Source organism: Malania oleifera, chromosome 6 (genome assembly GCF_029873635.1).
Source record: "Malania oleifera isolate guangnan ecotype guangnan chromosome 6, ASM2987363v1, whole genome shotgun sequence".
Taxonomy (NCBI): Eukaryota; Viridiplantae; Streptophyta; class Magnoliopsida; order Santalales; family Ximeniaceae; genus Malania; species Malania oleifera.
Window position 1 is genome coordinate 13,145,707 of NC_080422.1, and position 12,043 is coordinate 13,157,749.

The following is a 12,043-nucleotide window of genomic DNA, read 5'->3' on the forward strand; positions in this document are numbered from 1 at the left end:
GTTATATTAGTGGTTTAGTGTTGGACATGCTAGTGAATGTACAGTTAGTTATTCTTCTTCCTCCTCTCTTCTAATTCTGTCTCTCACCTCTGTTCTGTTTTGTTCTTCCCCTTCTCTGCTCTTCTCTTTCTGTTCTGTCTTCCCACTGCTTCTTTTCTTCTTATCTTCTTCTTCTTCTTCTCCTTCTCCTTCTTCTAATTTCTCTCAATTCTATTTATATATAAATTCTAATATTTGTCCAACATTAAATTGGTATAAAAGCACGCCACGATCACCACGCAGCCATTCGAAGTCAGAATTCTACAATTCCCAGAAATTCAATCACTGTAGCACTGCCAAAACTTCCCCTAAAATACCAATCGTGTCCCTAGAATTTGAGCACCTTTTTCCACCAACCAAACCACAACACCTCCCTCACCACCACAATTAGACACCCCTGAAACCTCTTCCTTTGCAATATCATCTCCATCTGATGAGGGGGTGGCCCCCATGCACCACCTGAAACTTCCCCCCTTCTGAATCCCTTATTTCCTGCTTTTCTTTTTTTTTTTTTTTTTGCTATGCCTCCACCATCACTAGAATACTTACCCCCCATCCTGAACCCCATCTCCCAAGGTCCATTTCCGGCGGCTCACACGCTCCATGCGCTGGCCATGAGCGTGGGGAAGTTGCCAGAATTCCCCTGTTTTGCCCATACTCACGAGATATTGCTTCCTGCCTCGAGAATTTGAATTGTTTCCTGAGATTATGAAGTTTTTTGAGGAGAAATTGAGTTATCAAGTTTGGTTTGCATTCCTAAGATCAGATTCAACCTAATACTAGGCCGCTTGAGCAAATTTTAGACTTCTGAAGTGTCGTCGGCATTCAGATCGAGTTCCAACCACAGTTTGACGGCTGTTTTCCTGAGAATCGGAGAGTAGGGACTTGAGAAATTGCTGGACTAACATTGGAATTTGATGGTAGAATCAATTTGTGCTCCAATTCCTTCGCAGGGTGAACAAACTTTCACATTTTCTTGACTATTGTTTGTATGACTAGGGAAAATTCGTAGTTGCATAATTCCAAGTTTCTTATTACCCTTAAAAAAAAAAAGGAATCTGCCCTTTGTTCTGTAACTTCCCCTAGCTAACTCATCATTGCATCCTTGTTCAAATCCATACGTAGTCAATCCCAAGTTGCTCGTTATGGGAGACGATATCCATTCATATGTATTATGTTCTATAGCCTTATGTTTGTGCATTGTAGTAATTTTACTCCTCCTCAGCATAAATGCAGCATAGTGCATTAACCATGGTCACCAACAAAATCATTGACCCCAATTCCACTGAACTTGCATCAAATGACACCCAGTCCTTGTCTGCCCGATTAGACACTCTTAAAGAGTCTGTGGACCAAAAGTTTGAGCACCTCACACAACAGTTTGACCAAGTCTTGAAGATGTTAGGTAAACGCCCTGTTCTAGAAGACATAGAGCCATATGTTAGGCACCCAACGACGCCCCATAAGGATCAGCCTAGTGTATCCTTGCTATTCTTGGGGTTCCCCTAGTACCTAACAATATGAATCAGGCTCCAAAACAGACCAGTAGGTCAGTTCAGCCCCTCCAGCCTCACGTTAATCTAGAGTATAGGTCTGAGAAGGTAACCTTAAGGAGTTTGATGATGTAGGCTACCAACCTAACCCTAGGCATGCTCCACATTCTCCTAGGCAGGGTTGGGAAGACTACGGAGATGTGACAAAAAAAGTCAAGGTGGATGTGCGTGCTTATGATGTGAAACCCGACCCAAGCTCCTTTTTAGACTGGGGATTGGAGATGAAAGACTTTTTTAATTAGTACCATATACAGGTGAGGATAAAGTTCAATTTGCCAAGATGAAACTTGTAGGACCAGCAAAAAAGTATTGGCAAACTGTACAACAAACCCTGGAACAATTAGGTGAACCTCCTATTACTCGATGGGAAGTGATGAGACAACAATTGAAAAAAAAGTACATCCCTCCTTTTAACAGCCAGCTGTCCAGCGAGCTTTAGAACCATAAGCAAACCACTGCTATAGCTAGCTACATTGATCAATTTGAGAAATTGATGCTCAGGAGTGATGTTGTTGAGGTCACACATCACACTATAGCTGGGTTTGTGAATGGTCTTAAGGAGGATGTCAAGCAAGAGGTTGAGTTGTTCTCTCCAAAGTCTTTAGAGACAGCCTAACAAAAAGCACTAGCCAAAAAGGTACCTTAAGAGCTCTCATAGGTCTTCATCTTAGGTGAGTGAGTCATGTCAATCCAAATCCTTTCCTCAAGCTAGTAGCTCATTTGTGCAGTGCCATCGTTGCAATGCTAGAGGTCATATTACTACCCGTTGTCCCTAACGAGCTTTAGCTTTAGAGTGTGAGACCGATAATTTGCCCGATTGTGAGGATCAGGTTGTAGATGTTGTTGAGTACTTTGGAGATGAGGGTGAGCTTGTAGATGATTTTGAGGATGACCACCATGTTAGTGTGGTTAGGTGTGTCCTATCCACTACCATGGATAAGTGGAAACAGACCACTATTTTCCACACTTTCATTCGTTGTGGAGAGAAGATATGCAAGCTTGTTATTGATGGGGTAAGTAGCATGATTGTGATCTCCAAGGCTGCTCTAGGAAGATTAAACCTTAAAGGAGAGCCACACCCTCAGCCTTTTAAGGTAAATTGGGTAAACAAGACAAATCGACCCGTTACTGGGAGGTGTCTTGTACCCATCCTAATGGGAGATTATACGAATAGGGTCTATTGCAATGTACTCCCGATGGATGTGGCCTATGTCCTATTAATGCGACCATGGTTATTTGATCATGATGTCACCAATCATTCCAAGTTCATAACTGCCTAACTTGCCACATTATAGGATGAACCCCAAAGAGCGTGCTGAATTGAATAGGCAAGTAAGAGAACTCCATGATAAGGGCTTTGTGAGAGATAGCCATAGTCCATATGTTGTACTAGCTCTCTTTACTCCAAAAAAAGGATGGATCTTGGAAGATGTGCGTCGATAGTAGAGCCATCAACAAATCACCATCAAGTATAGGTTCACTATCCTTGGACTTGAGGATATGTTTGACCTGCTAGCTGGCTCTAGTTGGTACTCCAAGATTGACCTGTGTAGTGGGTATCACCAAATTAGACATAGATCGAGAGATGAGTCGAAAATGGCCTTTAAGACCCATGATGGTTTATTCAAGTGGTTGATCATTCCATTTGGACTTTCTAATGTGCCTAGCACTTTTATGAGGGTTATGACACATATTCTGTAGCCATTCATAGGAAAGTTCCTAATAGCATACTATGATGATATATTGGTCTATAATAAGTTTAGGGAGGAGCACTTGATACATCTTCATGAGGTCCCTGCTACCTTGAGGGAAGCGAAGTTGTTCGCTAACCTCAATAAGTGCAGCTTCCTATAGTCTAGTGTGCTCTTTCTTGGTTTTGTGATTTATGCGCAGGGAATAGCCACTGATCTAGAAAAAGTTAGAACCAACAGAGAGTGGTCCAAGCCTTAGACTGTTACTAAGGTTCGTATTTTTCATGGCCTCGTTAATTTCTGTAGGCAATTCATAGGGCATTTTGGCACCATCATGGCTCCTGAGTGTTTGAAGAAAGGAGAGTTTCATTGGACCCCATCAGCTGCTAGAGTTTTTAGAGATGTCAAACAAAAGATGACCGAAACACCTGTACTTAGGCATCTGGACTTTAGTAAAGTTTTTGAGGTGGCTTGTGATGCCTTTGGGATAGATATAGGTGGGGTCTTAAGTCAGAAGGACCTTGTTGTGAGATATTTGAGCTCGCAAAAAAGTTGAGTGAGAAGCAGGCTGGTTGGTTAGAGTTCATCAACAAATACACTTTTGTTATTAAGAATCATTCCAGTGTTGAGACTAAAGTGGTCAATGGCCTTAGTAGGGTAGCAGCTATTCTCCATATCAAAGCTGAGGTCATTGGGTTTGATCGTCTAAAGGACAAGTACTCCACTTGTCCTAATTTTGGGATTATCTTTCAAGAGGTGGGTGGGGGCCATCGTAGGGATTTTGTAGATTTCATCATTCCAAAGGGATACCTATAGGGAGGGATAAAACCATTGCCTTAGATGAGATAGGTTCTATTGGCCTTCCTTAAAGAAGGATGTTATTATGCTAGGATAGTGTCTCAATATCGCACCTGTCAGTTAGCCAAAACTAAGAGACACAACACTGACCTTTATACCCCTCTACCATTACCACACATGCCTTGGGGTCGGCTTGCTTTTTCTTCTTCTTCTTCCCTCTATGGACCTTATACCCCTCTACCATTACCACACATGCCTTGGGGCCGGCTTGCTTCTTCTTCTTCTTCTTCTTCTTCTTCCCTCTCTGGACTTTATACCCCTCTACCATTACCAAAAATGCCTTTAGCCGGCTTGCTGAAGTCATATTTGCAGTCCCACTTTACGGTCTTCTTCCTTCCGGCTTGCTGAAGTCATATTTACAATCCCACTTTATGGTCTTCTTCCTTCCGGATTGCTGAAGTCATATTTGGAGTCCCACCCGGCTTGCTTAAGCCATATTTGCAGTCCTACTTTAACTCATATTTGCAGTCCCACCTAGCTTGACTTCTTCTTCTTCTTCTTCTTCTTCTGGCTTTCTGAAGTCATATTTTCAGTCCCACCCGGCTTGACTTCTCCTTCTTCTTCTTCTTCCGGCTTGCTGAAGTCATATTTGCAGTCCCACTTTATGGTCTTGTTCTTTTTATTCTTCTTCTTCTTCTTCTTGTAATTCTCTCAATTCTATCTATATATATAAATTTTAATCTCTGTCCTACATCACCATGCTTCTAATCACACTATGCCAAAGGGAGTGATCTTCTAGGGAAAACGCCATAACCACTTAGATGAAAGGGTGATGTTTTTACACCAAATTTCCAAGACCCAGCCCTCCCTCCAATTTAGACCTACAAACATCATCCCAATTCCTACCTTACTAAATGATCCCTAAAACCCCCAAATCTAAACCACAAGAAATCCCTCATGATTTTCTCAATCTTCTCAAGCTATCCCCGCTAGAATCCTAAAAATAGATATATAATATAATGGGATAGTAGATAAGCAAGCCTAGATAAGGGTGATTCTACCCTCTAAGGAAAAGAGAGCCCCCTACCAACCGTCAAGCCACCACTCTCTCCACTATAGGATTCCAAAAATCCGCACATCTAAGATTTCTCCCCAACAGGACCCCTAGATAAGTCAAAGCCACTCCAAAATACCACCCCACAACAGAAGACCACTCCCTAACTCAATCAACAGGCACATTAACATTTTCTAAACCACTTTTCCCCATGTTTATTTTAAGCTCCAAAATATTCTCAAAGACTTTGAGGATACCCAAAACACAGCTAAAAGAAGGGCTGTGATCCTCTAAAAAAGAAAATGGTATTATCTGCAAATTGAAGATGACCACCACTCCCTCCCTCCCTCCCTCCCTCCCCACTTCCAACCCTCTCACCATTTCCCTATCCACAGCCCTATCCACCATTTTACTCAACGCATTGCCTACTAAGACAATACTTGCTTATGTTTAAAAAATAAAAATGAAGGTAAAACCATTTAAGGTATGAGATTAAATCTTTCCTTGTGCTGCCAAAGTAGACCCAAAGACCATGCCACGCAAAATCATTAAAAACTAAGTAAATCATTCTATAAGACAAAATCTATTCCATAAACTCTTGCAGTCTTGCCAGCTAGTTTTCCATTGACAAATTAACTGAAAGACTGTTTGGTACCATTTTTATTTCCTATTTTCTATCTTTGCTACTATAATGTGAAGAAACAGGTTATCATATTGTGTTTGTTGCTTGTTTTCTATTTCTATTTGTTGGTTTTTAGTTGTGTGAAAAAAAATCTAAAAACTAGATTTTATGACTTTTATTTGTTTTGACAAACTATTGCTAGAATACTTAACATCTAGATTTCATTTTCGTTGATTAAATCATTTACTTTATACATAGTTTTAATTAAAAATAACATAAAATGATCAGGTAAATTAAAATATAATCAAAATAAAAATATCTTGTAGCACAACAAAATAATTTTTGAAAAATAATAATTGTGTAAAACAATTATAGTAATTTCTATTTTTATTCCAATATTTTAATTTTTTATTCCTTTATATTTTTACTATTTTAATAATTTTTTCAAGTGTTATTTGATTCAAGGACAAAGTTGAGCATTTGTTCAATCATTTTTTGTTTTTGTTGTTAGTTTTCTATTTCTAACAGCTAAAAACCAAATTTTATTGTTTTCAGTAGTTTCAGCAATCTGTTGCCAAAAATTTTAATATTCAGAAATAGTTTTTTTGGATTAAATTATTCATTTTATTCAATTTTAAATTAAAACCAAAATTAAATGATCATATGAATTCAAATATAATTAAAAGAAATATATATATATAAATTTCAAAAAATAATAATAAAGTCAATCACAAAATACTTTTACTATTTTTTGATTGTCATGTTCAATAAAATTATTATTGTAAAGTAAATTTTGAAAGTAGAACAATTAAGTAAAATGATTAGAATAAATTTTAATGTGTATTATTTGTTATTTTATTCTTTTGATCATATTTTTATAATATTTTGATTTAGAGATGAAAATGAACATTTTTTTTTATTAATTTTTTAATTTGTATTAGTTTTATAAATGTTAACCAAGTAAGTCGTTAGTTTCTAGTTTTTATTTTCTGTTTCTAGTTTTTTGTTTTCGTTACTAGTTTTCATTTCTCTAATTTTTGACAGTGATACCAAACAACCCCTTAAGTTTTTGTTTATGGCTTACAATTTTCGTTTATGGTTTTCTTTTTAATAATTTTTGACGATGTTACACAACAGCCCCTGAATATTGCACATTCAAACATAACAAGATGTTAGACATTTAAGGAGATAAAAATGTGTTCCATACAGCAGTTACCTCATCGAAGCTCCAATTATCATTGGTAAAGAACACAACTGGAACGCCCTGCGTCGCCCAATTCCATCTGCAATCCAACCACTGAACAGAGATCCAACAAAGGCACCCGCTAAGCATGTACTCACCACTAGACCTTCATTTGGCATATAATAACCTATTAAAATAGGAATTCGAATGCGAAAAATAAAACAACAATGGAATAAGATTGTCCATCACATACGGTACCTTCAGCAAGTGTACTCCCATTAAAGCCAAGATCTAAGGAAATGCTTTCTAGTGTTTCATTAACTACCCTGCATAAAAAATACAGCAAACAAAACACCACTCAGTTAATTGCTTGTTTCCTGAAAAAAAACATAAATATAAGAGAATGACCAAGTATAAAGGATCAGGAACGCACCCAAGATGATAGCCAAATAAGAATGAAGAAATAGTAGCCACAAGAATGTGTGGCAAAGAGTGTTTCCATGAAGGATTGGCAGTCTCTTTTCCCGTAACATTCTGCAAATGGCCTACAACCCATACAGGAATCAGCCAAAGCATCATTCGTATTAAAACAAATTAGCTTTTTGAAGGAAATTATTTCTTTAAGCACTTGTTATCTCTTGAAAGAGTTATGTTCAAAAGATCTTATGTAAAAAAAATAATCTTATAAATGCAAAAAAAATAAACAAATAAATAAAAAGATGCCAGGAAATGCCAAGCAAATGTAAAAAGGTCCTTTATCTAACGAAATATCGCTTTCACTTTGTCTCTTTTTTTTTTCCCCCCCTTCCTCATTACTAAGTCTTCTACTTTTTTTAATAAATAAATAATCTCCTTGGAGTGGAAGAACATCAAGAATTACGTTCCTGACTCTACCAAATGTTTGATTTTAAACTTTTCAAAAACTAACTTTGAAGCAAATTTGAGGTATAAGTTCCTGACTCTATGAAAGGACTACAGATTAAGGAGTGAAAATAAAACAAAAAACTAACAACTAAATGAGCGAAATCTATAATTAGTAATATCCAACCTAAAAGGAGATGAGGCAGGAAAAAAAAAACATTAATTTTGCAGAATGTAGAAGTACCTGAACCGTCTTCTTTGTCGAAGGCATTCAAATAGTCCCTCGACGACATTCGTTTGTACGTCGAGAAAGCATCACGTTGCCGTCCTCGCATACCTCGAAATGCAACGGAGCCTTCTTTCGTAGTCACAAATAGAAACAACCGGAAACAGCCACGCCAGATCAACCAATTATTCAGTTATATATTTCTTTAGTTTATCACTTCTCAGCATCTCACCAGTTCATCCCTCTGCAGCACCAAACAGCTGTCACTCAGTAATCCAAAAGAGGCAGATAGATTCGATTTTAGATCTGACAGAACAGCATTTCACATCTCGAACAGAAATTCACAAATTTAATTAGAAAATACAAAAATTAAATCTAGAAAAAATAAAATCAGAATTGAGGCATACCTGTCAAAAACTTGCAGTTCGTAAACAGAAAACAACAAGCTTAATTTATCAACACAGACACACACATTCAACCAACTGAATTACAACAGAACCACGACGCGCTTCCGATCAAAATGCAGGAATACAGAGAGAGAGAGAGAGAGAGCGAGGCTTACAGATACATAGTTCTGCGAAATCGAAGAAGGATTTGAAGCTGAGTACCTTCAAACAAATGCTCGAAGACTGATTGGAATGCGGAACCTGATAACTCAAACCGCTGATCTCAATACGAGAATGTGATCAAACCGACTGATCGGAGAGAGAGGACGGACGCTAAGGTGCCCCGGGAGGGAAGGAAGGTGTCAAGGACTGGAGCTAACGTAGTGAAGTCGCCATTTTAGTTTCCAATGAAGAAATGGAAAAATCTACGCGAAGATCTCGAAACCGTTCGGTGGAATGGAAAGGCATGGGAAGGGGCGGTTTTTAACGTGCGCGTGGGGGGCGCTGCTAATTACGGTGGCTCTGCGGTCAGCTATGCTGGTCTTATCGAAGAAGTAAAGGGACGACTACGAGGGCTCTTAGGCCGACACCTGGCTGTGTTGGTTGGATCGGGATCTAGTGTTCCGCGTCGACAGGAATATCCCGTCTAGCCAATCATCTTCAACCACGTAGGCACTCACATGCTCCAGGTTTGGTGTAAGTGAGGAGAAAACACATGTCAACTATTTTTTTTACTGCTTTTCAAAATTATTATTTAAGATTTTAAGGTTGTGGGAATTTGACTCTTGGGCATAAATTTAAAATTCTGTAAAGTTAGATATGGAAAAAAATATATAAAATAAGAGATGCACTACCTTCTTTTAACTATCTACTTAGCTGATAGATATATATATATATATATATATATATATATATGTTACATAATATCGTATTATTCATGGTTACAAGACACTGAGTTTTTCATAATAGGAAATCCCAAAAAGTGAATTATTTTTCACATCCATAAATAAAAAAGCTTTTCACAAAAATATTTTGTGGGGCCAACATCGATAATGTTGTGTCGACATGAGTGGTATTACACTGGCATAGAAAAAATTCTCATCAAAGCTGTTGCGAAAATTAGTAAAGCTTATTTTTCCCATTTAAAGTGTCATGCGCAGAAGAAAAAGTATTTTATGTAAAAATATAAAAGAATTTCTTCAAAGAAAATGTAACGGCCCTAAAATTCCTTAACATAAAATGTAATATAATGAATGAAAAAGTCAACCCGAACCCATAGGTAACGGGGACACTTGTCAATCACAGCGGAAACCTAAGCAACAACAAGCATAAAATCTAAAACATCCATCCTTAAAGCATAATACCAGAGTTTACTACACATCATAAAACTGTACTTTTATACATCCTCATAAACATCAAAATAACGTTAGGATCAAACACAAAATAATTTTGACCCTAGTACAAAATTTTACCCTCCTAGCGGGGTAATATTCCTAACCCAACGGCAGCCACGACCCGGTCACTCGGGGTCTCCTAAAAAATATATTAATGTTGGGGGATGAGACACTTCTTAGTAAGTGAAAATAAACTAAATACAGTTGTGTGGTAACATGACCATTTAATGCAATTATACATATACAGTACATTTCATATCTTCGTAAACATTCATCATATCATACAAAATAATCACATGCTTCCATATTTTCTAGTAAGTCGTATCATACATAAAACATCTGTTATACTGATAATACTGAAAACATACTCAGGATGAATAGCTAATTAATGTCATGTATTACCCCCCATGACGGGTTGTGCAGCCCGAAGGCAGGACCCGACAATGGCTGGCCGACCACTGCCGAATCAAATATGTCTGTAAGTACGATGAGCCCGCCACACCCTGGTCCGAACCGCCAGGTGGATGTCCACACTCTACTGAAAACCACATCGGCTATCCATCTCCCACCCCCTCGTGAGGTGGTTAGCACTAATCTGAACATAGATGTTTGATCCATATAGCTACGGTACCGAGCTCCTGAACTGAACTAAACTAACATCCAGGTTCTTATAACATATAGCACATGATAATATAGCATCTTTCATAATTTCATAATTACGGCTTTCGTGCCGAACATTTCATAAATATGGCCTCGTGTCGATCATACGTAAATACGGCCTCGTGCCGATCATACATAAATACGGTCTCGTGCCGATCATACATAAATATGTCATTCTGAAAATAGTCATTTTATCATGCATTTATCAAAATCATAATGTACTGTACACTTCCATAATTCCTCAAATCATATTGCATTCATATCATTATCATTTCATAATATTTCTCTACGTAAAATAGTATTTATGCCACACATTTGTTGTATAAAACTATACATTGTATTCTGAAATTCATGATTTCTGGCATCTCATACATATATACATGTTTCAACATAATAATAGTATTTTTCTCAAACATGCATTAATTCCATAATATTCAAACATCATACGTATTTTCAGGAAATCAATTTGCTCGTAAATAATAATAACTTGTGTGAAAAGTAACGGCTTTAGTTTATTCTCTTACCTAGCTACTGAGAAAGCCCCTAAAATATCCTAACCTAACCCCCGTAGGATTTCTTGATCAATACCCTAAAACTGAAAACTCACAGTACTAAACTTCAGTATTTTCATGCATACATCATTTTCTATAACTACCATAAAATCAAATTTGGCTTAAAAAGTCTTACCTCAATTCAGGGATGATTTCCAATTAACTTTCACCAACGATTCGTTCCGGCAAATTTGGAGAGAACTTCCCCAAGAGCGTCGTGGTGACTTCGGATTGTCGATCCGGCGTAAATATGGCCCAAAAATGATGAAAGAGAGAGAGAGAGAGAGAGAGAGCCGAAGGGGAGAGAGAGAGGGCGAAGGCTGCTTAATAATGAAGTTAAAAATCGTATTTTTGATATATATAGAATTGGATATGTCGACGAGTCACGTCATTCATCGACGAATCCTTCAATAATTTCGTCAACAAATTTCAGTCATCGTCGACGAAATTCAGTCTTCATCGACGAATTCTCTTAAACCCTCGTCAACGAAGCTCTGATGCCTCCTTTTTGTTTTTCCTTCCCAAAAAACAATGTCGTCAACGAACGCGGAGCGTTCGTTGACGAAGTCAATTTCCTCCTTTTGTTACCATTTCCATTTCCCCTCCTCTTATTATTTAAATTTCATTATTATTCGGGTTGTCATAAAAAATGTATTTTTTCTCTCTAAATAAAGAAAGAAAAGTAAAAAATAATATTTATTCTTGAATAAATAATGAAGTTAAAAATCGTATTTTTGATAAATATAGAATTGGATACGTCGACGAGCCACGTCATTCATCAACGAATCCTTCAATAATTTCGTCAACAAATTTTAGTCATCGTCGACGAAATTCAGTCTTCATCGACGAATTCTCTTAAGCCCTCGTCAACGAAGCTCTGATGCCTCCCTTTTGTTTTTCCTTCCCAAAAAACAATGTCGTCAACGAACGCGAAGCGTTCGTCGACGAAGTCAACTTCCTCCTTTTGTTACCATTTCCATTTCCCCTCCTCTTATTATTTAAATTCCATTATTATTCGGGTTGTC

At 37.6% G+C, this 12,043-nt stretch overlaps 1 protein-coding gene across 6 annotated transcripts in view; it reads right to left on the bottom strand.

Annotated features, from left to right (window-relative positions):
* LOC131158424 (probable plastidic glucose transporter 3) overlaps positions 1-8,931 on the bottom strand; it is a 30,342-nt gene extending 21,411 nt beyond the window's left edge. For 2 of the 6 annotated variants that reach the window (XM_058113284.1, XM_058113283.1), the window contains exons 1-5: positions 8,590-8,931; positions 8,046-8,271; positions 7,374-7,485; positions 7,199-7,266; positions 6,974-7,106 (exon numbers count right to left, since the gene is read on the bottom strand). In XM_058113284.1, the coding sequence (XP_057969267.1) occupies positions 6,974-7,106; positions 7,199-7,266; positions 7,374-7,485; positions 8,046-8,136 (404 nt within the window). In that variant the 5' untranslated portion in view covers positions 8,137-8,271; positions 8,590-8,931. The remainder of the gene's footprint in view (positions 1-6,973; positions 7,107-7,198; positions 7,267-7,373; positions 7,486-8,045; positions 8,272-8,589) is intronic. The other 4 variants (XM_058113281.1, XM_058113282.1, XM_058113285.1 and 1 more) reach the window with 3 other exon arrangements.
* Between the last annotated feature and the right edge of the window lie 3,112 nt (positions 8,932-12,043).